We start from the raw sequence: 26,187 nt of genomic DNA on the forward strand, positions 1-26,187 counted from the left end.
CCCTTGTGAAAAATAAGGGGGATTATGAAGCAACTGTAAAGAGCATGTCTGCAAAGGAGGTAGTACTAACTTGCTTGGTTCATTTCATTTTGGGAATTGATAAGCTAGGACTAATCTTGTGAGTTGAATGTTTGCAGGTGAAGGACGAAATGAACAAGAGACTGGGTGAATACAAGGCGATGTGTGTATGTGGTGGCACCAGCATGCTATGGAAAGACACCTACTCCTTTACCAAGAAGCTGCATGGAGTGAACTCTGTAGTTTCTGCAATGGCTTGTATGTTTTTCTTTGCGGCAATGTTTGCAATAGTGCTAGGACTGGCTGTGGCAACATTTTCAAGGTTAGCGCCCTATCCAATGGCCATTGCTAGTCATGGAGCGCTATGGTCTGTACTATTTGTCATAATTACTTGCCATCTAGAAATGCTAGAGTTCATACCAATCGCTCTGCTAGTTATTTCCTGTGTGCTATTCTCAGCGACATTCACAGCGTACTGGCATTTCTGCGCACGAGACTTGGAGGTTAGTGGCTTCTGTGTTGGCTTTACTTCTACTTCACTGTTAAGAGTCGCTACCAAAACCAACTCTGGCTTGCAGATTATTCTTATGATGGCAAAGTTCCTACTGAAGATCCTCCATATGGTATGCTATGTTGCTGTTTCATGGACATTGGAAGGTATGCATTATATCATATGGCTTTTCTAGTCGATATCTGATACCAAATACAGTACTACCAAACATGCATCCTATCTTTTTCATGACCATGCTCAGTGATAGAATTAGGTAGTCATGTATTGAGTATATATCTTGTATTTGCATGATCATCAGGTACCTTGCTGCAAAGGTGATGAATTTGTTTGGGAGGAGAACTTCATTCCAGCAAAACCATGCTAGTGATTTTCCACTTACAGGTACCATATATAATTCAATATAGTGCACACGATGCCTTCGTTCAATCGTAAAGAAATAAGTTGGAGACTATATCATTTCAGATATTCTTATTTCTGGAAATGGCAACTTGGAGGAGATGGTTTGGCGTGAACACAATAGTCATTTCATTATGTGAAATCATAGGTGAGTTGACAGTTGAGGTTTGGACTGTTATTAGAATTCTTTGTACAGAGTAAGGACATAGTAAGAGAAAGCAAATGCTAATGTGCTTTATGCTCTACCTTATAGTTCCAATCAAAGGTGATTACTGGAACTGGGCAACATGCACAACTAGGAAAACCCATGTTCCCTATTGCCGGAGATGTGGTGGTGGATCTGACAACCCTGCATGAATTAGAAAGTAGAAAGAGATATATGGTGCTAGTTCCTTTAAGTTTTGATTGATGTCCAGCCGAACAACCATCACTAGGTGGAGTTATACATTTTAAGCCATGTTTGCTCCTGTAAATGCGATGTGATGATTGTTTGAAGCTGGAACTGTATGGCTTGTTCTTGAAGCTGACTTGCAAACATCATTTTTTGACTTTTTGTGGATGTTATAGTTAATTATTGCACGATGACCTGATGACATGATCTGGTGCATTTTCGTTTGCTTGTGAATGCTAGGTTTGTCAACTATTCTAGAAGACTTTGTTAGTTGCATTTTGTTTGTCCGTTTCCTATGATATGCATTGTCAGTCACCAATCTGAATGTTGTGGATGCCAAGATGAGTTTGATCCCAATATCTTTTAATATGTGCTGTACCCTGCAAATTTAGAACTGGATGTTTTCCTCGTGATTGGTTATATTTCTAAAGTTTAAATTTCTAAAAGTATTAATGTAACATCTACTGAATTTTAGTACACCATGGACCGTGGCGGGGTGTCGGCCCATGTAAGAATTGGCGCCACCCTGGTAGATGACCCTTTAACTTTTGCGCGCCAAAATCTGCTCTGCATCTAGCAAACAGAGGACGCAGAAACTTGCTCAGAGGAGCAAAACAGAGCAACCTCTGCCTTTAAATTAGTGACGAACTAACAAGACTTGTATTAGGTTTCTTAAAACCTTATGCCCAAATCTATATATACAATCCTACACAAGTTTTATCTAGACATTCACTGTGGTTTTTCTTTACACATGACAATTCTAACTATAGAAAATACGGAAGAGAAAGGCAAAAAACAGTGGTGGTAGGAGGTGTTCATGGACTCTGTCCAATCGCAACGGTTGTAATGAGCAGCACGTCGTAATTCAGGCCCGCCTGCTTGCTTGCCAGATGAGTATGGCGTGCATAATACTCTCCGTGCTTGTCTGCTGCCCCGCTTCCAGTCTCATGTATCATTAGTAACACAATGGAATCAGCAAATAAACCCCTATCCAATATCGATCAAACTTCCTTCTTTCTCATTCAAATTTCTAGAAGCAACTATTGAAATTGTGCACAAGCAGTAATTGGCAGTAGGGATCATGCTCAAAAGCTTCAAACACGACAACTCTGATAGGTACAAATACTTAGCCTGACCATGTTCCTAGTTCAACATGAAATTATTTTCACCGTGGGAACAGCCTGGGCACAACACAAAAGATCTTGGTAGTGGGATAGTCGCGATCTGCTCCACAACGAATAAGAATTCAACTACAGGTACGGCAATAAGAATCACAGCAAACGTACTAAACCATGTATCTTCGCCAATGTAGTTGATTGCATATCTTCTCATGGAATTGTACAAATACACCCACAGTAAGATCAACAATCCCTGAACGACACAAACTTTCAGTTAGTGCACATGACCGACCCCCATAAAAGAACATGGTAACAAAAGGAACAGAGGAATGAATACTGTGGACACAAAGTAAAATATAAGTTAAGAAGCATAGAATATGCCAGAATGGTTTAAAATTATTGTTTTGAGTTATGAATAATCTTATGTTCTCTTTTAGGTTATAGTTTCACTCTTCCTTGATTTTCTTCAGCATGCAGAAGTTTTTGTCACCATGTCCAGGTTCATGTGCATGTCATGCTTGCGTGCTGTGTCCAAAGCAGGAGCAAGTCAAAGGGATAGTTTCTGTATAAGTAGGTAGTTGCAGTAATTATTGGTACATATATATAGTGATAGTGAGATAACAGTAAATGAAGACAATTGCTACACGTGCATACAAAAAATCAACCCCCAGCTGAAACCATCGGCCCCTCCAAAACACCAATAAAGCAACAAGTAAAAATTTAAAAGGCAACATTATATCAATATCGAACAAAGAACAAAGGCTTGTCTAATTTCATATGTTTTTTTCGAATGTCTAATTCATATGTCTTTCATTGTTTCAAATTTGGCATGAAATCGTTTGGTTTTCACTACTATATTGCATCTACCATCTTTTAGTATGTAAGGAAAAGAATAGAATTTGTATAGAAACCAATTTGTCTAAACCAGGCCAGGTTGTCGTCAGCCAAGCCAATAAATTGAATGACAGCGCCTAAATTAAATCCCATGAAAATTTCTATTCAACCAAATCCCAGTTTTCGGTCCATCTCAATCCTGGCCCTTTGCCATGGTCTGCTGGCTGCTGCCTCCTGTACACTTCTGCTGCTCCCTGCCCCATATCTGTTTGCCTAACCACATGACATCAGTTTATTTCTGCCTACGCTTCCACCCTCCTGACCCTTCAAATCACTTCCTCCTTCCAATCATTGACGAAGGCCCCATGGTCTATGTGTTCATCTCCTACGTCACTGATGCCTCATCCTCTTCCTTCTTCCCCCAAAGGACCTGTTCATCTGTTCCAGGACAACCACCTCTATGCAGCCTTTGTCAGTTTGGCCATTTTGCAGGTGCTTCATGAGTGATTTAGCCAATCTGATGTGTTAAAAGTATAGTGTGCACATTGAAGAAATTGAGGATTTTGTTGATACGTAATGGAGCTGTGTGAGCTTATTAGATTATTCTTCAACTGTTTACTGGACATTAAGAATTGGAAGTTGGTAATGCTCTTTTTTGGGACTGAGGACAAGAAAACTTCTTTGCTGTGGCCAGTTTTAGACCTGGAATCTTCTTATTTGAAAAAAAAGGACCAGTTTTTGTTATGTTGTGTCTAGCATTACAATTGATTATTATTGCATCGATGCTGTGCTGTCTCAGTTGCTCCCAGAATCAGTATGATATCACCATCGTAGGCTGCAGTTAATTTTTTTCTTCTGTCAAATACTTTTCTATGTTCCTGAAGTCGGAAAAAAAATCTGTGCTCTAAGAACGACTGTACAGGACTAGAGAGATTAAAATGCATGGTTTCGTTATCTGAGTCTTCATGGGTTTCCTTTGATTTGTTTACTGATCAGCTATGTGAATAAGTGCCTAAGATCAACATTATGTGTCGAATGAAAAGGAATCAAATAATTTGGTTAACTGATTGTACATTTTATTTATGCAGAGAGCTGACTTTAGATTTCTTCCGATCGTGTTATGTATTGTCGAACTGCTATTCAAGTCCAGTGTCGACTTTTGGATCTATCTATGCAACAATGGAACTCATTTTATTTGGATCGAAGTAACTTCCATCATACACAATATAGTACATTGCCCCTCCAATTTATTGCATGATATTTGTATGTATGTATGTATAAATTTGTAAATTTGCATGAAGACCTGAACCCCAAAACTTAACCTCCCTGGCCGGCCCCTAAACCCGGCAGCAAGATCGATTCTGCCCAAATTCAATTCATGGCGCTTGCGTGATTCGGACATTCGATTTAACAAATTATTCAGATGGATGGCGCGAGAGGGTTGGAAGGGATGATGGATCTTAAGCGTGTCGCACGTACCCGGACGGTGAACTTGGTGATCCGCTTGGCGGTCAGAAACGCGATCTCCTTCACAGGGTCGTGGCTCTCCGCGGTCGTCGTCGTCGTCGTCTCCGTACGCCGTCCGTTCTCGAGGTCAGCCGACGCGCCCAGCAGCGGCTCCCTGGCGGCCTCGCCGCCAGAGCTGCAACAGCACCGGCACTCTCCGCACGGCATCGATGATCTGATGTGGAGGGACGACGCCGGCGATCCTTCTTCTTCCTGTTCCTCTGATGAGTCGATCCGATCGGCTGGTCTGTGTGTCTGCGGCGCGCATCGACAAGGAAACTATATGGGAACTTTTGAGTGGGCCGTGGGCCGTTTGCTTATTTCTAAATTTTTGGTTCGGTCCAATATGTGGGTGGGCCTCGATCGTATACGATGAGAACCAACAAAAAAATTCACCTCTTCTCTGTCTCAACTTTTCAGCACAGTGACTTACAATGTTTTGACAAAAATATTGCAGGTTAATTCAATTCCTCTCTCAAATGTGTCTGTGCCCTCTCCTTCGCTGCCCCTGTTACATGGCAGGAATAACCGGGCACCAAGGCATAGCACAGCGAGGTTCATTCGTCGACCAGGTGGAAGAGCACATAGACGAGTTGGCCCTGCTCAAGTTCCTGGTTGCCAGCGAGCTCTTGGCTCACCATGCTGCGGCACAATAATCACGGGCTTCGAAAGCTGTTGGTGAATACTGAATAGAGTGGATAATCGGCCATTATATCATCATGTAAGAGCACGCATGACCATCACATGACAGCAAACCTTGCAAAGTGGTCCAGTGACCAGTGGTGAGCAGATCGTCAGTTCACGATCAACCACGTCGACCTCCTGTGGAGCATAGAGTCGAGTAACAACGCATAGCTCCGCCGCGCGCTTGCCCCTCATGCTCAAACATGTGCACGCCACAGACGCCACTACAATGCCAAAGAAGATGGGCATCAACACGCAGGCTGAGTCGGCGTCAGCCCCCCTTGGGCGGAGACCTACTGACGACGGGCAGCCGAGGGCTCAAGTCGTGTTCTGCGCGCCGCCACAAGGATGTCGGGAAACACGCCGCCACTTCACCGAGCGCAAGCAGGAGCAGCTCGCTGAGGTCTGTTGCAAAGGTCGCAGCCAACAGTTGGCATATATTTCCTCTCTCTAGTTTCTCTAGCCCTGAGCATCACGGGCGCATCCCGCCGACGGCACCCAGGTTCCGGCATCCACCTATGCCCTGCGCGCCTCCACAGGCACGTATGGACAGATCCGGATCTAAGGACAGGCGGGGCAAGGAGGAAGAGCTCGACCCTACCCTTCCTCCCCTAGCGGCTGCCACCATTGCAGCTGGCATCGCAGGCTCGTCGGCAGTGACATCCTCACCACCGCGGTTGCCCCCTTTGAACCCCTTGGCCCCTCCTTACGAGCGGCGGCTAAAGGGGCTGTTAGGGGAGACCCCAGAACTGGCTCAAGTACAGTGCCTCCTCAACATCTTCCTCGGATGGACAAGGCTCACAGTCAAGGTCGCCTGTGGCCGCCCGATGAAAGGGGAAGGCGGTCGCGATGGACATCTCGCCGGTCGCCCCTCGCCCCGGCCCTTCCCCTGGTGGCTTCATGGCAGATGCCCGGAGGGGAGGTCCCACCTCTGGCACCCAGGCTGGCCGGCCCAGGCCGCGGCTTCTGCTGAAGCGTGTGGCCTTGGTTGTTGCCCATGCTTCAGGTCGCGTGTTGGAGACCCCCCCCTAACCACCCACGAGGGACCTTCGGGTGATGGTTGGGTGGAGGTTCGCCGCCCTCGGGGACAGTGTAAGGACAACCTCGGCCCACGCCCCGCCCCTCGTCCGGTCCCGACTGACCTGGTGGGACGCTGCTTCAACTACTTCGCCACTGACCACATCGCCGCTGCTTGCAGAAATCCCTCATGCTGCCTTCATTGCAGACGGGAGGGACACTGGTCGTGCCATTGCAAGTGGGGTCACTCTCCGCTGCAACCTCGTGGATGCTCCCCCCCTCCACGTCGGGCTTCGACTCCGGCTCGGTTTCAAGCTTGGACTGGGCGCGGTCTCTTATCTTCTTCCAACGCGACAAGGTTAGCGCATTCTCAATCTACTGGGCATATCAGCTCTCCCCCAGCGATTTGTGCACTGCCGTCGTCAGGTCCTGAGGACATGTCCATCCCCTCATTACCGTCGTCACCTAGGCCCTATGGTGACCCATCCCGCCGCTCGGCCATAGAAATGTGTGTGATCCCCAGGTCGTAGAAGATTGAAGATTGTGAATCGCGCTTGCCGTCCTGTGCTCTGGTCGCGATGATTGGAGGCACGCGCCTTTCGGTCTCAGCTATGCAAGTTAAACGAATTCTTGAAGAATTTCTTAACATCATCCCTGAGGAATACTCTGTCCAGCGCTCCGATCTCGATGACTTCCTGGTCGAGTTCAGCTTGTCGGCGATCGCTGAAAGGATCCTGCACTCCCACTTGCCGTCGGAAGCGCTGTTCCAGCTGATTTGGAGAAGATGGTGTCGCTAGTCGACGGCAAGCCTGACCTCGCTACAGTTTAGAGTCTTGAATGAACTGCGAGGGATTCCTGCACATGCCCAAAATGTGGAGACTACACAGATTGCTCTAGATTTCGCCTGTTCTGACCTAGTGGAGGCCTCGGTACATCTCGCTAGGAACAACAGTGCCATCTTGTATGTTGCTTGCTAGTGCATTCATCTAGACCTTGTCCCAATAGAGAAGCTGATTTTCATTCCAGAACCATCGACGCCGTATGTTGGATGCGGCCTCTTCCTGAAGCCTCATGAGCTGATTCACTCCAAGCACGATGGGCTGTGGTACAGTGTGCACATCAGAATTGTGGATGTGCAGGATTGGAACATCTTCAGTGACTCGTTCGACGATGGCACACCGCCAGATAACCATGACAGCTCAGAAGATGAAGACTACCCGGGCTTCTCACAATGCAGCAGGAAGAATCCATGGCCAAAGAAAACTCAGTTTATAGATGAAGCAGGGGGTTCTGGTGGAGGGCCCTCCCTTGGCCTCGACTGGGGCAGCTGTTCTCCACGGCGGCAGCAAGGAAGTGGTACACGGTGGTGGCAAGCTCGCTGCTTACAGCGTTATAGTTTGGTTGCTTGAAGCACGCCATTGCTCTGTAGCAACAGTAGTGGCAGAGTGCCCTGTTGCCTCACCCTCGTGCAACAGCAAGGCAGAAAGCGGGCAAGATGTCATCATCACTGCCACTGTTCCAGAGGTCAGCAAGACCACACGGGCCCTAGGATTCGACCCGATGGTGATGGAGGCGGGCCTTGATTCCTGGAAGAGTGCAAGACATTCGCTTGTGGACAAAGAGCTTGCGTGTTTTCCGGGAGATAGAATCCCACCTGGGTCGCGGCAAGGGGGGCCACCGTGCGCACTGGACCCGATGAGGCTGGAAGCTGTGTTGAATCCACCTTGGAGCCGTTTCCACTCCTGCTCATCATGACATCACCTGATGGGCCAGGCTAGGAAAATACGGGGAGCGGGCTGAACAGCAGACCTGCTGGTGACGGTGGACAGGCTGGCCATATATGACTTAGTTCAAGATGATGACCCAACCATGCAGGTTAGAGTAATGGACATCGGGTTAAGCACCCCTTGGTCGGTCGCACGCACCACTAAACATCAGCCACAGCTCAGACAATGAGGCTATCAACTTCGAAGTGGTATGCTTCGATGACGTCCCAGCACATGGACTGCCCTCTCCTCCAGCACATAGCAATTTCGTGACTCTTACCAGAGGCTCCTCCCATACATTGCCGTTGCATTTCCCCCCAAGGCCTCTACGCCTATTAAGAATGTTGCAGCTGACTTCACACATTCCGTTTGCAGGGTGGGATCACTAGTCGTACTACAGCTAACACCTCCGAGGTGCAAGGCCCGCACGCCTCCGAGAACAACACCGATGATAAGGAGAAGCGAGAGACTGGTCAGGAAGTCATGCCATCGAGTGACAAAACCGACACTCCAAGCAGAGAACATGCTTATGAAAAAGCTAGGCATCTCATCAGCTACTGGGCCACTAAACGCCGCGGCTTTCTAGCACTTCCTGGAGGTCTTCACCGCTACCCTATCGATTTCCCAATGTGAGGCCCTTGATGAGTTGATTCCTAACGGTCGGCTGCTTTTTAGTGTGGCGGTAGCTGAGATTGAACCCTGAGATCCTCTCTAGCTGGCTTAGTAAATTTGGTCACTGAGACTTGTTGCTATGATTGCTGAAAACATGTTAATCCGGAATGTCCAAGGGCTCAATGCTAGAGCCAAACAAAATGTCGTGCGTGTGCTAGTCGCTCAAGAACGCGTGTCACTTATCACTCTGCAAGAAACCAAATTAGATGATTGTAATGATGTGCTCATTATGGAGCTGCTAGGGACTGAGTTTGATTATTACACGTTGCCTGGTCACACACCTGTGGTGGGGTGATTCTGGCATGGAGATGGGAGGTTTGGGTAGCGTCTAACCTGGTGTTTCATGAGAACTCCTTAACCGCTAAGGTAAAGCTTTTGGCAAATGAAGAGGAATGGTGGTTGACGTGCGTGTATGGCCCCTTTCACTCTTTCATGCCATAGAACTTTTCAATCACTGTCCTTCCTTCTCCGTGCAGGTCGATAGCCAAGTGCCTCCAACGCACAGTCGGAGCGACAGGCTAATAGAGACCCATCATCCGTACACGCCGTACCCTCTTATCAGCTATCATGCCCTCATCAATGGAATACATAGCCACCGGTCGATTGAAGCACAAGCTCAAAATGTCTACCACAAAAAGAAAACGAGTCGCAGGGTACGAGCTTGTACTGAATCGGCGACAACTCGGATAGCCCACCAATCGGCAGCAACGTCGGTCGAGCCCTCAGCCACACCAATCCAAGTAGATCTATTGCTGACAATTCAGGACGTTAATCCCCTGGCAGCATCAGAAGCTGGGTCGATGGTTGCATATCTTCTAGTGGAGGCCATACAGGTAATCTTACTCCTCTAATTTCTTCATATGTATTATCAATACTAAATCTGTCCCTTTTCAACAGGCCACACAACTCATCCCGAAGCAGACTGTTCCTCAATCGGCTGATCCCCGAGCCAAAACTGCGCCACCATTAAATCTTCAGATTGAGGTAAATAACACGCTCTTCACTTAATCCCCATAACCCTTTCAACTAAAATCGGCTGATTCTTGGCACAGGATGCTCCAAACACATCGATCATTCCCCTTGAGCGACCATCGGCTGCGCGATTCCCAGAGGTGAGAAAACCAAGACTCATACTTAGATCTAGTATTCTTTCATACTCACAAATGCTTCTCTCTCCCTTCTCTAGGAGGCTGGTTCAAGTACATTACCGGTTATTACCAGAGAGCCGATTATTGTCGAATCTTCTCCTTCTGATGAACTACCTCCGCCGATTCCTGAGATGGGAGCAGCAATTCTACCAACCCAAGCAGAAGAGATTCATTTTAAGGAGGTAAGAACCTTCTATCTTTACCAGCCGATTTCTTACTTCTATCGGCTAAAACATTTTCCCACATCTTTGCAGGAATAGGATACACCAAATAACAGCCTCTTCTCTTTTGCAGTTGCGGTCTCCGATGATGAAGAAGTCGCATCGCGCCAAATAACCCTGAGCTCAATACCAGAAGATATCCGCGCCAAGCTCCAAAACATGTGAACTCTTCTTCAGGAAAATGTTGGCCGACTAGTGGAAGATGCGAACCGATACGACAGATTTTCAACGAGATCAAAGGCCAAGTCCCAGAAGACGTAGAAGAGGCTCTCACACCCGCAGCATACATCGAAACCATGTGGGTTCCAGTGTTTAGAGCCTTGCGACACATGGCCGACCGTGCCAAATTGGAGAAGGTGCGTCAAGAAGAAGAATCTTACAAGCACCGTGCACATGAGGTACATCGGCGGATTGGCATCCTCGAGACCTCCCGTCCGAGCATCGTCAAAGCAATAGATCGGCTCAAACGGCTTAGAGCGGAGCTTGCCAAAGAGATGGAACAGGTCGTGAAGGCTATCGCCACTGAAGAAAATAAGCTTGAAATCTTCCAATTGTCATCGCCGATTTGGAACAAGAAAGGCAATTCCTCGCTCATGAGGCCATCCACCTCCATCATAACGTGCCAGAAATCCCAGGATCAGCCAATGACGATTGGCAAGTGTTGGATGCGGCCGACCAGGTTCACCTGCGAGCAATCGAGGCCATAAACAATCTCCTCAGATAGTTGTAACGGCCTTTGAATGTCATGTATAACATTGATACTTTTGACGTTTCTATCTTGAATGCGAGTCTGAACGGCTTTTCCCGCAGCCTTTTGACTCAACGGTCACTCTCTTTAAATGCCTTCCTTATACCAATCGTTGCCCATCACCATCTTGTTCTATAAATACGACCCCCTCGTATCTCCTCTGAAGGCACTCGCACAACACCCATTAACTCGTTCCTTGTACACACTTCCAAGTCTTCGACCAGGCGACCAAGATGGCTTCCTCCTCTTCTGTCAATCAGGTATGAAGTTAACTCTCTCCCCCCTCTTCTGTCAATCAGGTATGAAGTTAACTCTCTCCCCCCTCGATTGATTTTTTTGTCAATTGATTATGCGTTCCTGAAACTTCATTATTATATTCTCGACGTCCACTGGACGTCTTATTACTTACGGCAGATTTGTTGTTAGAGAAGTTAGATGGGCGGCAATAGCAACGTCGGCAATGTTAGCAAAAAATTCAGGACCATCAGCCGATGTAACCATGGATGGGATTTCCTTCTATCAGAAGCCGATGGTCTGCAGTAATAAGGCCTTCCTACATCAGAGATTGTTCTGAACGCAACAGAAACTCTTAGAAACAGCCGATGAGCTTTTAATCGGCTTAGGCCACTTTATTACGTATGATGAGGGCAGGCACCGTGTGCAAGCCGATGGGTGCTCTAGACAAGATGAGGAGCTCGCCGCACAAATAATCCGCTGGGCAATCGAGGTTCGGCAAAATCGGATGCTCCGTTACGAGCAGGGCCAATAGCGTGGTAATCGGCACTACAGGTTGTCGTTCTCTTACTGGATGGCTTCATCGGCCGTTTGTCTGTCTGCTGCCAACGATGAGGCTGTCGAAGAAGATAGCAAAATTTATTTCATTTGCCTCCTATTCAGCTGTTGGTTGTATTGGTGGAATTTAAGCATCATGTGTACCCTTGACAAATCACCTCTTCTATTAACTGGCAGCCGATTGGTCAATTAAGAAAAAGGATCGATTCCAATATTCATTCATGCAAATGTATGGGCTGCGAATCGGCTATCTGTTGTGACAAGTACAACACTAGGGACAGCCGATGGGGGAGCAGCCGATCTAGTTTTTGCCCATTGGCCACAAATACCAGAGATGAGCTGACAAGAAGATACAAACAATGTGTCGGCCATTGATGCTTATCGCAGGACCTCACTTTCGCCTCTCGCTGCTAGCGGATGATCCGGGTCATCTACTTCCCTTTCGACATCGATGAAAAAATAGCGTTAAATGGAACTACGAAGATACTGATGGAGCCAACAATTGCTTCGGAAATTGTATGGGGGCTAAAGGAGCATTGGCACTGAGATTTGGACAATTCGATGGTGAAGCATAAATAAAGGGACAACCACTATAACTCATCGTGGAGCATATGCATGCACGTGACTTACTTGGGCAGCCAATACAAGTGTGCTGTTGTGTGGGCAGCCGATGGTTCAGGCAATTGTGAATTGGCTGCGCAGGTAGAAAAAGAAGCTGCTCCAGAAATAAAAAATACATTGGCGGTCGATATAAAAGAGATAATTGATTTCTAGGTTACATGAAGCTTGCTTTGGAGCTAATGATTATCTCTTTAATGAGGACAATAGCTCAAACCGTCAACGATTTTCGGCAACCATCGAAAATTTCCAGCGACCATTGGTGATTCGCTTGCTAATCACTTCAAATCCCAAATCAATTCCATGGCCACCCTTACTGCCGTTCCCGAGGTACACCTCTCTACCTTCATCATCTTCCCCGTACCTTTTACCTTCCTTTCCTCACATAGCCATTTTCGCATTTCTTAGGTCCTCAAAGACAGAATCACCATCCCCATAACTGATACCCCTTGATACATCGCCTTAAGCCCCATGGGAGATCTTGATCCAACAGATCTAATTAACTTGGAGACTAATAGAATCCCTTTCAAATCTGCATCAATGGATCTGGCTGATTGGGTTAGCGCTTTCAGATATTGGACCAACCGCACACCCGGATGGAAAAATTGGTATCTCAGGGTAGCCAATTCCAAAAAAGTCTCTTGGCAAGAGCGCTGCATCAGTCAATGCATTACTCTTTCTTTATCAAATATGGCTAGAAACGAGCCCATGCTCGTAGCCGCATCATATTTCTGGTCAGACGCTCTGAATGCCTTCTTGTTCAGCCATGTGCTGATGACCCCAACTTTAGCCGACGTCCTGATGCTGACAAGTTTGGATGTCACCTCTGCCGATTTGCCATTTCATTTCCCAGCTAAAGGTTCTCACCGGCAGGAGACAAAATCCATCAGCAGATGGAAAGGCTATATCGATCGTCACATCGGGACCAGGACCGTCGATGAGAGGGAGCATGTGGCCTTCCTGAACATGTGGCTGGATAAATTTGTATTCTACGAAAGATCAGCCGGCCCGACCAGTAAACTGCAACCCTTGGCCGAAGCATTAGCAGCAGGGTCTTCAATCCCCCTAGGAAAGCACCTTCTTGGATCAGCCTATCACTTATTGCATCAAGTATCTAGCAAATTATTGGCGAGAACCAATTGGCAATCTGGGCGGCCCCTGCTGGTTCATCAACCTATGGCTCAATCTTTACTTCCAGCACACCTACCAGTACGACCTCGGGAAATTGTCTTTCCCCAACGATCAGCCAGAGGAAGAACCAGTTGTAACCCATCAATCCACCTCTTATGGTGAAGCACTATTGGTCATCCCTAGCAGTAGACTCTCTCCTTCTGCAGCAGCCGAAGCCTTCAAGTGCTGTTACAATGGACTCACCAAAGAGGCTACCATTTGGTACGCTTAGCACTGTGAAGTCCCTATATTTGAGTTGCCATATTGCTTCGACTTCGTCACATGCACCTTCAGTGGAGAAATCTTACAGACAATCATCAAGCTCGGAATTCTTCCAGCTAACTTTTTTGCTGGTAAAGGCCAATATTCGACATATGAATTTTATCACCCGTCGGCAGCAGCTCGCCAACCTGGCTTTGGACAATTGCCGATAAGACCTTACTTTGCCGACCTGGTGAGATTCCGTGAGAAACTTTCTAGCGGCCTTGAATACAACAGGCTCAGCAACTTGGCTCCAGATACCAATACCATCGACTTGGAAACATGGACAGCTGCAGCCTTCACCATTAAACAATTCAGGTCGTGGTGGAAAGAGTGGAAACATCAACTCTTCTGCGTGGCAACAGGGATTTATTGCGGGAAGTTCGACCCAGACTTCAATGATCCTGATGGAGGGGTAATCATCATTAATTCCACCAAATTTCCTTTCATTACAGATATTTTCTTCCCACTAACACTTTTCCCCTTTACAGGGTGTTAACTTTACACCTCCAAGAGCTAGCCAGAGCAACAAGCCGATTGCCTACGCCCCTCCATCGGCTGACCCTCTCATCGGCTACGACGCGCCATCTTTAATGGACATAGCCGCAAGTCAAAAGTGCAAAGCCTCTATTCGTGAGAAAGCTACCCGTAAGAAGCGCCTTCAAAAAGGTTCACAATCGGCACAAGCGTCCGTCCCGCCGATAGCGGCGTTGGCCCAGGAGACTGATCCAATGGCAGCGGTAGCACCCCAAACGGTTGTCCTAGCAGAAGTAGCGTCAGTAGCTGCATCACTTTTGATAGAGGCCTTGCAGGTAATCTCATTCATTCGAAATTCTCTAGATACTTAACCAGTGCTGACTCCTATTTCTTTCAGCCTTCCGCACAATCGGCCAAAGATCCCATCCTAGAATTAGCTACGCCTCCGCCTCCCTCATCGGCTGCTCCGCAAGCTAAAGATACTCAGGAGACTGCACCGGCCATCACCCCAACTCTTGAGGTAAAATACGTATTATATTCCATCTCTCTTAACCCTTGTTGCTAAGAATCAACCGGTTCTCTATATAGACTATCCCAGAAGTGTTGGCCACTACTCTTGAAACACTAGCAACCGATGTACCTTCCGAGAGCATGCCACCCTCCGCTGAACCAATTCAACAAGAACCCCCAATGGAATCACCAACATAAGCTAGAGAAACCCAATGGAAGATGGTGAACATTTTCTTTGTATATTAACCGATTTCTAATCAACTAGCTTCATCGGCTTATACCTTATTAATCCTCGTAGGCTCAGGACACTCCGGACAACAACCTCTTCTCATTTTAGGTTGGGGAAATCCATGAAGAAGAAGTCTTGTCACACCCGCTAGTTCCAGAATCCATTCCTGATGACGTAAAAGCCAAACTTCAAGACATACTCGACCTCCTTCAGCAAGACATTGGCCAACTAGTCAAAGATGCACAACGGATGCACGACATCCTCCGCAAACACAAAGGCTAGATTCCAGAAGACAAAGAAGAAGCTATCCTCCCTGCGTCCTACATAGAGAGTCACCAAGTCCCGGTGTTAAGGGCTCTACGCCACATAGCCGATCACGCCAAACAGGAAAAATTGCATAAGGACAAGGAATTCCATAAACTTCAGGCTGACGAAATCCACCACAAGATCGACTTTCTTAGGGATTCTCGCCCCAATATTGTTGGTCAAATTGATCGGCTTAAAGCGAGGAGGGCAGAACTGATGAAGGAATTGAAAAGCATCAGCGACACCATCATCGTTGAAGAAACCAAACTTGCCCAACTTCCAGAAGTCCTCAAGCAATTAGAGCAGGAAAAGCAAGCACATGCGCATCAAGCTATTCAGCTACATCGGAGCATAATTGACATACCTGGCTCAACCAATGATGACCGTAGAGAGATAGAGGCTGCCGATCAGATTTGTCTGCGTGCGATAAACGCCATTCAAACTCTTTTGGCATAACTGTAACGAATGTCATTAGCTTTTATGTACTCTGGTATTTGGTACATTTCTTTCGTGATGTCAATGATCAATGCCCATCTTGAATGTAGTTTGACCATTTCCCTGCAGTCCTTTCTGACTCGCCAACGGCTAGTCCCATAAAAAGCCCATTTTGACTAACTGTTGTTCACATTTCACATGTCTATTCGTCTTATAAATACAGACCCTTACGCCTTCCTTGAGGTCACCTTCAAGACCGCACACGCTACAGATTTTGTGAACCAGATCGAATTCACGCGACCAAGATGGCCTCCTCTTCTTCAGTCAACCAGGTATTGCTATGTTTTCTCTATTCGGAATTGGTTATCCTGAACCAAACCTTGACTCTTTGTTCCCTTTCCCAACCAAATCAAGTGGACGAATAGCTTGAACAGGTCATCCAGATTCTTCACTCCAATGAATCGCTCACCCAAGCGGACAAAGCTTTAATCCAAGCTTATCGTGATCAAATTAGAGACCATTTGCCTGCGGATGTCAAATCGATCTTGTCCTCAATCGAAGCCGCAGGCTCAAACCAGCAAGCGCAGCAGTCAATCCTTTGAAGCCACAGTCTCCCCCCCCCACCCCCCCACCCCCCGTGTATTGCTTGAAGACAAATTGACCAGTTTGGAGGCTAGGAAAATTCAACTTCTACTGGAATTGGGCTGGGTCAACAGGGAAATCGGCAGTACTGAAGCTCAACTGGGACGCCTCCCAGGCACATCTCGCCAAAGGGAGTAAGTAGTTACCAATATCAATAGGGAGCCATCCGGATTTGCCTGTAATGAAATGTATTGGCCACGATATGATGATGACTTTGATGTAATAACCTCTTGTGTCCCGAGTGTTGCAAATATTATTTGTTCTAAGGGCGACTTGTATCGTGTCGGCCACATCACAGCCAATTTTATCGGCTATCCGTGTGTCTACCTTTTTTCCTTCTTTTCTTTTAGACTAAAGGCGATACCCTCGATATCGGCTATGTCAGTCTAAGGCATTGCACCATCGGCTATGCATCTACCCATATACTCGGGTAGTACTTCTTTAAGTACTTTCCATTTAGAGCCCTTGCGAACTCCTCTCCTTCAAGTGTCTCCAAAATATACGCATTACCAAGAGCACATCGGTTTATCCAATACAGTCCCTTCCATGTAGGCAACCATTTCTCAAATTTGGGATCTTTAGACCCAATCAGCAATATCAGCTTCCAAACTAAATCTCCTTGGGAAAACTCCTTGACTTTGACCCTTTTGTCATACCATCTAGCCACCCTCTTCTTATTTTCTTCGATGCTGATCAAAGCCCTTAGTTGATGACCCGCTAGGTCTTCCAACTCCCCTTTCATCAAAGTAGAGTATTCTTCGGATCTTAACTGATCTTGTAACAATGCAGGCCTAGATCCAGTTTTCAACTCCCAAGGTAGAATTGTTTCATGTTCATAAACCAATTGATAAGGAGATACTTTGTAGCTCCATGACAAGCCATCTGATACGCCCATAAGGATTCGCTCAAAGTAGTATGCCAGCGCCTTGGCTGCTCTTCGATCTTCGTCTTAATTAATTTAATGATCCCCTTGATGGATGATTCAGCTTGACCATTTGCCTGGGCATAATACGGAGAAAAATTCAACAACTTAATTCCCATACCAGTAGCAAATTCTTCAAACTCTCCTGAAGTGAACCTTGTCCCTTGATCGGTTGTGATAGTTTGAGGAATACCAAATCGATAGATGATGTGTTCCTTGACAAAATCAACCATACTTGCTGACGTCGCGTTTTTCAGGGGAATTGCTTCAACCCACTTAGTGAAATAATCCGTTGCTACTAGTATGAACTTATGACCCTTGCTTGAAGGTGGATAAATCTAGCCGAACAAATTGATACACCAGCCCCTGAATGGCCACGGCTTTACTATAGGATTCATAGCCGACGCCAGGGCTCTTTGCACATTGCCAAACTTCTGACAATCTTGACAACCCTTATAGTATTTAAAGCAGTCTTCAAGTATAGTTGGCTAATAATACCCATTGCGTCTAATCATCCACTTCATCTTGAAAGCCAATTGATGAACTCCGCAAACCCCTTCATGAATTTCGCCCATCAGATTCTTGGCCTCTTTAGCCCCGAGGCATTTAAGCAGGACCCCATCAACCATCCGATAATAAAGGTCATCTTCAAGCAACACATATTTCAAAGCCTGAAATCGGACTCGCCTATCGACTTTCTTGGAGGGATCTTTTAAGTAATCTACTATTTCTTTCCTCCAATCATCAGCCATTAACTCCAAGGCCATAGCACTACAGATCGGCCGATAACCAGAGGCATGCTGAGCGAGCTTGTTAGCATCTTCATTGTAATCTCTGAGAATATGCTCAATAACCACACTATTCAATTCTTTAAGTAATTGGAGGCACTGCTCATAGTAAATTCTTAAGATATCATCTCTGCATTCACATCCTCCAGTCAGCTGGTTGACGATAAGCATAGAATCCCCAAAAACCTCAATGGCATCATCTTTGATTTCTCTCAGCAATTGGATCCCCTTCAAAATGGCTCAATACTCAGCCTAGTTGTTGGTAGCAGAAGCCTCAATCGGCAGCGAGAACTCGTAGTTTGCCCCCTGAGGTGATATAAGGATTATACAGATTCCTGATTCAATCCCACATGAAGATCCATCAAAGAATAAAACCCATGGGGCTATCTCAACAGTAGCAACCTCTGGCCCACAATGTTGAGTAACAAAATCGGCCATGACTTGCCCTTTGACAGCTTTAGTTGATTCATACTTTAGATCAAATTCGGACAAAGCCAGAATCCATTTTCCAATCCTTCCATTTAGAATCGGTAATGACAACATGTATTTGACCACATCATCCTTACATACCACAACGCACTCGACGGATAATAAATAGTGTCTAAGCTTAGTGCAGGAAAAATATAGGCACAGACACAACCTCTCAACTGGGGAATACCTGGTCTCTGCGTCCAAGAGCCTTCTACTCACATAATAAATTACTCATTCCTTCCCTTCAAATTCTTGGACAAGAGCCGACCCGATAGCACACTCATCGGCGGAGAGGTACAACGTGAACGGCTTGTTAGCTTGTCGAGGAACCAATATAGGAGGTGACACCAGGTATCGTTTGATATCATCCAACGCCTTTTGCTATTCTGCCCCCCAAACAAACTCTTGATTAGCTTTTAATTTAAACAACGGGCTGAAAGATTTAATCTTCCCAAACAGATTTGATATGAATCTTTGGATGAAATTGATCTTATCGATTAATAACTGCAACTCCATCTTATTTTGCTGAGCCACAACTTTATTAATAGTACCAATGATCTTCTGATTAATTTCGATGCCTTGCTCATGAACCATGAACCCCAAGAACTGTCCAGCCGACATGCCAAAAGCATATTTATTCGGGTTCATTTTCAACCCATGTTTCCTTGTGCATTCTAGGACTTCACGCAAATCGGCTAAGTGCTCTCGGTACCCTTTCGATTTGAATATGACATCATCGATATAAATTTCCACTAGGATGCAGATAAGTTTATGGAAGATGTAATTCATGGCTTGCTGATATGTAGCCCCAGCGTTTTTCAATCCAAAGGTCATGACCACCCATTCGAATAAACCGATGTGTCCAGGACACCTGAAGGCCGTCTTGGAAATATCTTCTTCAGCCATCAATACTTGGTTGTATCCAGTGTTGCCATCCATGAAACTAATGACTTTGTGTCCCGAAGCAGCATCTATCAACACATCCGCCATTGGCATCGAATAACCATCCATTGGCGTGGCTTGATTGAGGTTCCTGAAATCAATACAAACGCGCAGTTTTCCATTCTTCTTGTATACGGGAACCACATTAGAAATCCACTCAGCATACCAACATTACCGAATAAACCCTGCCTCAATTAATCTTGTAATCTCGACCTTAATATCAAGTAAAATTTTCGGATTACAACATCGCGCAGGTTGCTGATACGGCCAATATCCTGGTTTTATTGGCAACTGATGTTCGACAATAGATTGATCTAAACCAGATGTTTCATGATACTCCCAAGCAAAACAATCTTTGAATTCTTTTAACAACTTTATTAGCTCACGCTTATACTCAAGATTTAACTTAGCACTAATATACGTCGGCCTTGGCTTATTCCCATCTGCAAGATCTACCATCTCTAACTCATCGACCGACGTAAACCCGTGCCCCAGCTTCCTGTCGTCTTGGGTGAACTCATCCATTAGGATGATTCTTCAGAGCTGACTACTTGGATCGGCTGTAGCCTGAAATTGGACATCTTCAGAAAGTCTGTGTCCCAGACTCTGCCAGATATGCAACTGACTTGTTCGTAATTCCACTATTGTGCGTCGGCTGCAGCGACGCTGAAAGAAGAATCGGCGGTGACCACTTCAACTGAGTCGCCGATCCATTGGACGAGACATTGATGCATTGTAGACGGGATGCAGCAGTTGGCATGAATCCAATCCCGACCCATAAGCATGTTGTAGGACCCTTTACCATTAATGACAAAGAAAGTAGTAGGTAGGGTCCTACTGCCAATGGTGAGGTCGACGCAGAGTGCCCCCCGGGCTGGAGAGACATTCCCTTCAAAGTCCTTCAGCATCATGTCTATCTTGATCAAGTCTTCTTCGCCCTTGCCAAGCTTGCGGAACATGGCATACGGCATGATGTTCACGGCTGCACCTCCATCCACCAGAAGCTTGGTAATCGGCCTTCTGTCAACTTGTCCCTTGAGGAAGAGGGCTTTCAGGTGCCGACATTTTTCATCCCCGAGTTTTTCAAAGGTAGCTGTCATCGGCTCCAAGGTTAACTGCGCCATCCCCTATTCTGCTTCTGTTGCCTCATGATCGGTTGGAGCCATGAATTCCATCGGCAAGACGAAAACCATGTTGACATTGGCAGCTGATCCGGGATTGTTCTCTTTGTCATCGGCTTTGTCTTTGATGCGCCACACCTAGGATTTTCCCCCTTTTCTTTCTGAAGAACGCCTTTGTTCCTCTTCCTGCTACTCCCATTGTCGCAAGAGTTGAACCCTTCTCTTCTAGGACTTAGTCAAACCTGCTGGGCACCATCTAGGGTGTGCCACAGTTTTGTCTCATGACACACGCCGCTGCTCCGGCTCGCGACACAAAGGCTCTTCGTCGAGGACCCTTGCATTGGCTCTTTCCTCTATTCTGTTGGGTACATTTAGCCTGCCCCCTAGCTGATCGTGTATACTGATTCTGCCCCCCAGCCGATCACGCATTGGCATGCACCTGTCATCATGGTAAGGTCTATCCCTGTCGATCAGCTTTTGATTCCTATCATCAAAACATGGTCTTTTGGACGATCGTCTGCCTTGGTATGACCCATTGCATTCGGGGCAGTTGTTGATCGATGGTAGCTTGATTCCCTCCTCCCAGCAGTATATGAAGAATGGGCATCTCCAGTGGTCTTCATGGTGACGCGTCATCTCTTCCCAGTGCCTTGCCTGATCTTGCTATCTCTGGAACTTGTTGAGTAACTCTTGGGAAGTCATCGGCCGTCGAGGCCTTGCTGAGCTTTCCCCTTCTTGCAACTGACCCTTCCCCTTGACATCGTTAGCCAACACTTGTACTCTAGGGTCCACAGCTCCACTCCTCCTAGCTGATTCTAACGTCAGCACCTTTGTAGGAGACATGCTTTTACCCCCAACCTCTACCATATTGGTAGGAAACGGATGTTGGTCGATCTTCATCGGCTTTGCCAGTTTCAAAGGAGCTTCAAACTTGAGCCTCCCTTGCTCAATAGCCGACTGGATCTGCTGGCGGAAGACTTTGCACTCGTTAGTATTGTGAGATGTGGCATTATGCTACTTGCAGTATTTGATCTTCTTAAGTTCTTCGGCCGATGGAATCATGTGGTACGGTGAAAGCTTGATTTGGCCCTCTTGCAGCAACAAGTCAAAGATCTTATTGACCTTGGAGATATCGAACCCGAATTTTTCAGGCTCCTTCTTGCCGTACGGGCATGAGATCAGTTTTTTGGTCTTAACTCACTCTGCCAAGCCGACCTCTGCTTCTCCTTCTAAGTCCGAACACTCCATGTATGCCACCTTCTTCTGAAAATACTTCCTCTGATCAAACGGGCGCACGTCTTGGTTCGACAGCCGGTGTACAATCTGACTCAAACTCTCAAACTCCTGTGAAGTATATTTTTCTTTGATGTGCAGTAGAAGCTCCTGAAAAGCCGCGTCGGCTAGTTGGCTGTCGCTCAAGACCAGACTATAGCTCTTGTTCCTGACTTCTCTAAACCATTGGATGAAGCTGGCCACTGATTCATCACTCCTCTGCCTGAGATTGGTTAGATCTATCAACTTCATCTCGTGAACTCCAGCAAAGAAGTTGTTGACACCGGATTTTGACCAATCCTATAAATTCGGAGTACAAGATAATTGGAGTCACGTACAGCAATAAGAAGCTAGCATGCGTGCACATGGGCACAGAGTCCAAATCGGTTTCATTGGATTGATCGGCAAGGAGAGGCAAGGATGATATAAAGGAAAGGCCAGCACGTATGGATAAAAATGATTAGAATATACAACATGGATTCTGGTGCACTTTGCATGCCATGCGTGGGAGGCTTCCAGAATAATTATGCATGCCGATCTGTGCATGTACGGGAGGTTGTACGGGAGTTTGTTTCATAGAATAAAATATTTTAGAGATAGAGTTGGGTTAGTTAGAGATAGAGTTTTTTATTAGAAAAGATTGTGTACGTGACTTGCCTTGTGCGTGGTTAGATGCTGATTATGTAACGTCCGCCCTATAAATATAAAGGGACGTGACCATTGTAAAGAATAATCAAACGATCAATATACAACACATTTATCTTTTATTTACCTTTTCGGCTTCACGCCATTGCATTAGGAGTAGGAGTAATGTAGCTTCTCGACGAGTTCCTTCTAGCAAGCTGGGCTGCATCGACCTCGATCTCCGGCGAGCTGCAAGTTCCGTCACCAGGTGTTCTAGGCTTTAACCACCGGGCGCATCGCTGTGGTTTCGTCTAGTTTCATCTACCAGTTATCGAGTATCTTGGATCTTTGACTTACGGCGCATCGCTTCTGTCTCGATCTACGGTATTCACCAGTTATCCCGCCTTGATTAAGCTTGCATCGGCTGATATTTATCTGTTCTATCGTCTTGCCGTTTACGACATATTAATTATTATTAATTCTGTCGGAATAGACGATAGATCTATTTTTAATAGCCTGTTGCATCTTGATCTTGGCCATCCTTCGAGTGTTGTTGGGAGTAAGTTCCGTTGTGATTGGATCATCGGCTAGCGGGGTTCAGATTAATATCCTGCTAAATATTTCTAGACTGCAACTACCGGGCGCATCGCTGTGGTTTCACCTAGAGATATTGGTGGTAACGTTAGTTTAGATCTCATCGGCTTGTGGCTCTAGCTATGGCGGGGCAACAACTCAACAGCATCCTATTTTCTATCGGCCGTCTGGCCGATATTTATTGTAAATTATATTAAATCGGCTGGATGGCCGATGAATCACTCACATTCATCAAGGTACTGGAATCGGCTTCACAGCCGATATATTTGTCATGATTTATTTTGTTGCACCATTATCGCTACTGTGCCAAGATTATATCGGCCTGATCGGCCGGTTGCCTCGGACTTCACAATAACTATCATCTCCTTGTCAGTTGAATGGTCAAACTGACTGGCACGCCCGCGCACACCACGCGCGCCGATTTGGATTCTGCACTGGAGTTAAGTAGATCTCCCAGGTCCTCATGTGCTGATGCAGGGTCCACCACCGCCAGGATTTTGCGTCAACACATTTTGGCACGCCCGGTGGGACCAATCAAACTATAATATTAATGTTGGAAATCGATGAGATATGTCTATCGGCTACATGCTATTCAGAGAAATTTTATGCCAGATTAATTATGGAGGAGGCCGATATAATATCGACACCATCATTTCTTACTACCAATATCATATATCGGCTAATTCGGAGGAGACAAGCATCGGCTGGCCAAATAATAGCCGATGATTTTTGTTTTAAATTCAGCTGGAGGAATTTTTTTTGTTAATTCAGCCGGTGAAATCTTTTAGTTCAGCCGATGGGTATTTTAATCATGGGAACCTAATCATGTTGTTTGTCAGCTGATACACACGTCCATGGCTTTTCCGACGATCATGAACTATCAACCAATTTTGCCGATTGGAAAAGCTCCAGCGGGTGGGCAAGAGAGAAATAAAAAAGTGCATCGGCAGTTGTATCGGCTGATTGGAAGAATTAAAAGGGATCGGCCGATTGGAAATTGCATCGGCTGATGGAAAATGGGATCGGCCGATTGGAGTTGTATCAGCTGATTAAGGAAAAAAAAAACAACGGCCGATCGTAGAGAAAGACATCGGTCGATTAGCATCAGTCAGTTGGAATTAAAAAAAAATAGAGGGAGGCATCGGCCGATTAGCGTCAGCCTGTTGGAATTAAAAGAAAAAAAAAACAGAGAGAGGCATCGGCCGATTAGCGTCAGCCAGTTGGAATTAAAAAAAAATCCGTGGCATCGGCCGATGGAAAATTGGTTCAGCCGATTGGGAAAAGAACAGAGAAAAAAAAGGAGGAGGCAGTCGGCCGATGGGCAAAGGAACGAGTGAAAGCAGTGGGCCGATTGAAAAAAAAAAGGGAGAGCAGCCGATAGGAGAAGCTCCGGCCGATAGACAGAGAGAGAAGCCAGCCGATGGTCTAGCTGATGAGCAACAAACAAATAAAAAAAAAGGGGAGAGCGGCAGGCCGATGGAAGTCTCGCCGATGGGCAACAAATAAATTAAAAAAAAGAGAAGAAGATCGGCCGATAGAAACTTCAGCCGATGGGCAAAGGGATATATGAAAGAAGAAATAAAAAGTTACGTCGGCCGATTGAAAATTGCATCAGCCGATAATGCTATTTCATATATTTCAGCCGTAGTTTTTGTCTCAGCCGATGGCGTTGCTTGCTATATTTTGGCCGATGGAGTAAGAGGATCAGTTACAATATTTTTTTTTTTTAAGAGAAAGCAAGTATCGGCAAGCATAGTAGCCGATGGATTTGTATTTCAGCCAATAGGGTGGTCGATGGCTTGCGACCAAATCGGCTGGGTCATGTTATTTAATTAAAGGATATGGAGGTATCAGTAAATGCTAATCGCTTCCAGCTTATAAAGAGCTGATGGAGGTGACTTCCTCTCAACAAAGCAAAATAAGATGTCGAGCTTACATGAAGCCGACGGAAATAGTAATTTACATGCTGATTACGTGATGGCTCTAGAAAAAAGTATCGGCTGATATAAAAGTATCGGCCGCTGACTACAAAGAGTATCGGCTGAAAAAAGCATCGGCCGATTAGAAAATTGGATCGGCCGATTGAAAGCTGTATTGGCTGATAAAAAAAAATGCATCGGCCGATTGGAAATTGCATCAGCCGATTGAAAATTGGATAGGCCGATTGAAAGTTGTACGGCTAATTAAAAAAATGCATCGGCCACCGGCCGATTGACTGCTTGGCAAAAAGCATCGGCTGATTGCTTCGGCCGATTGATTGCTTGGCCAGCAAAAAAAAAAAATTGACTGATTGGTTCAAGAAAAATAGTATCGGCTGCTTATAGAGTTTATTGGATATTAATTTCGAAGCATGAAATATTCATACTTCGAAACTGGGGGGCCTGTGTTGACAACAAAAGCTTGCTGGTTACTGCACCAAGTTTTGGTGTCAACATACTTGATCTAATTCATTGGCTCACAATGGGATCAAAGCATCAAGCCGATGGGGTTCTTTATATTTCAAGAGGAGTCGACGTGGCTTTAGATATTGCAATCAGACGTCATTAGCTCTGAAGACAAGTATCAGACTTCTATAATTAGTTTCGGAACATGAAACATTCATACTCCGAAACTGGGGGGCCTGTGTTGACACCGGATTTTGACCAATCCTATAAATTCGGAGTACAAGATAATTGGAGTCACGTACAGCAATAAGAAGCTAGCATGCGTGCACATGGGCACAGAGTCCAAATCGGTTTCATTGGATTGATCGGCAAGGAGAGGCAAGGATGATATAAAGGAAAGGCCAGCACGTATGGATAAAAATGATTAGAATATACAACATGGATTCTGGTGCACTTTGCATGCCATGCGTGGGAGGCTTCCAGAATAATTATGCATGCCGATCTGTGCATGTACGGGAGGTTGTACGGGAGTTTGTTTCATAGAATAAAATATTTTAGAGATAGAGTTGGGTTAGTTAGAGATAGAGTTTTTTATTAGA

The 26,187-nt window shown here is 45.9% G+C and overlaps 2 protein-coding genes across 3 annotated transcripts; one reads left to right on the forward strand and one right to left on the reverse strand.

Annotated features, from left to right (window-relative positions):
• Positions 1–2,129: 2,129 nt before the first annotated feature.
• LOC111257460 lies at positions 2,130–5,026 on the reverse strand. Its single transcript, XM_022827267.1, has 2 exons — positions 4,748–5,026; positions 2,130–2,687 (listed from the first exon to the last, which is right to left on the reverse strand). The coding sequence occupies exons 1-2, from the start codon at positions 4,940–4,942 to the stop codon at positions 2,460–2,462; spliced, it is 423 nt and encodes a 140-aa protein (XP_022683002.1). The 5' UTR covers positions 4,943–5,026; the 3' UTR covers positions 2,130–2,459.
• Positions 5,027–5,300: 274 nt separating this feature from the next.
• On the forward strand, positions 5,301–11,105 carry LOC101783654. Of its 2 annotated transcripts, XM_004968245.2 has the most exons (7): positions 5,301–6,550; positions 6,657–6,833; positions 9,390–9,746; positions 9,811–9,897; positions 9,966–10,025; positions 10,100–10,243; positions 10,356–11,105. In XM_004968245.2, the coding sequence occupies exons 1-7, from the start codon at positions 6,515–6,517 to the stop codon at positions 10,395–10,397; spliced, it is 903 nt and encodes a 300-aa protein (XP_004968302.1). In that variant the 5' UTR covers positions 5,301–6,514; the 3' UTR covers positions 10,398–11,105. The 2 variants fall into 2 exon arrangements, with proteins under 2 accessions (XP_004968302.1, XP_022682106.1); XM_022826371.1 differs by lacking the exon at positions 9,390–9,746 and having other exon boundaries at positions 5,304–6,550.
• Positions 11,106–26,187: the final 15,082 nt, after the last annotated feature.

This window comes from Setaria italica, chromosome V, assembly GCF_000263155.2.
Source record: "Setaria italica strain Yugu1 chromosome V, Setaria_italica_v2.0, whole genome shotgun sequence".
In the NCBI taxonomy this organism is placed as follows: domain Eukaryota; kingdom Viridiplantae; phylum Streptophyta; class Magnoliopsida; order Poales; family Poaceae; genus Setaria; species Setaria italica.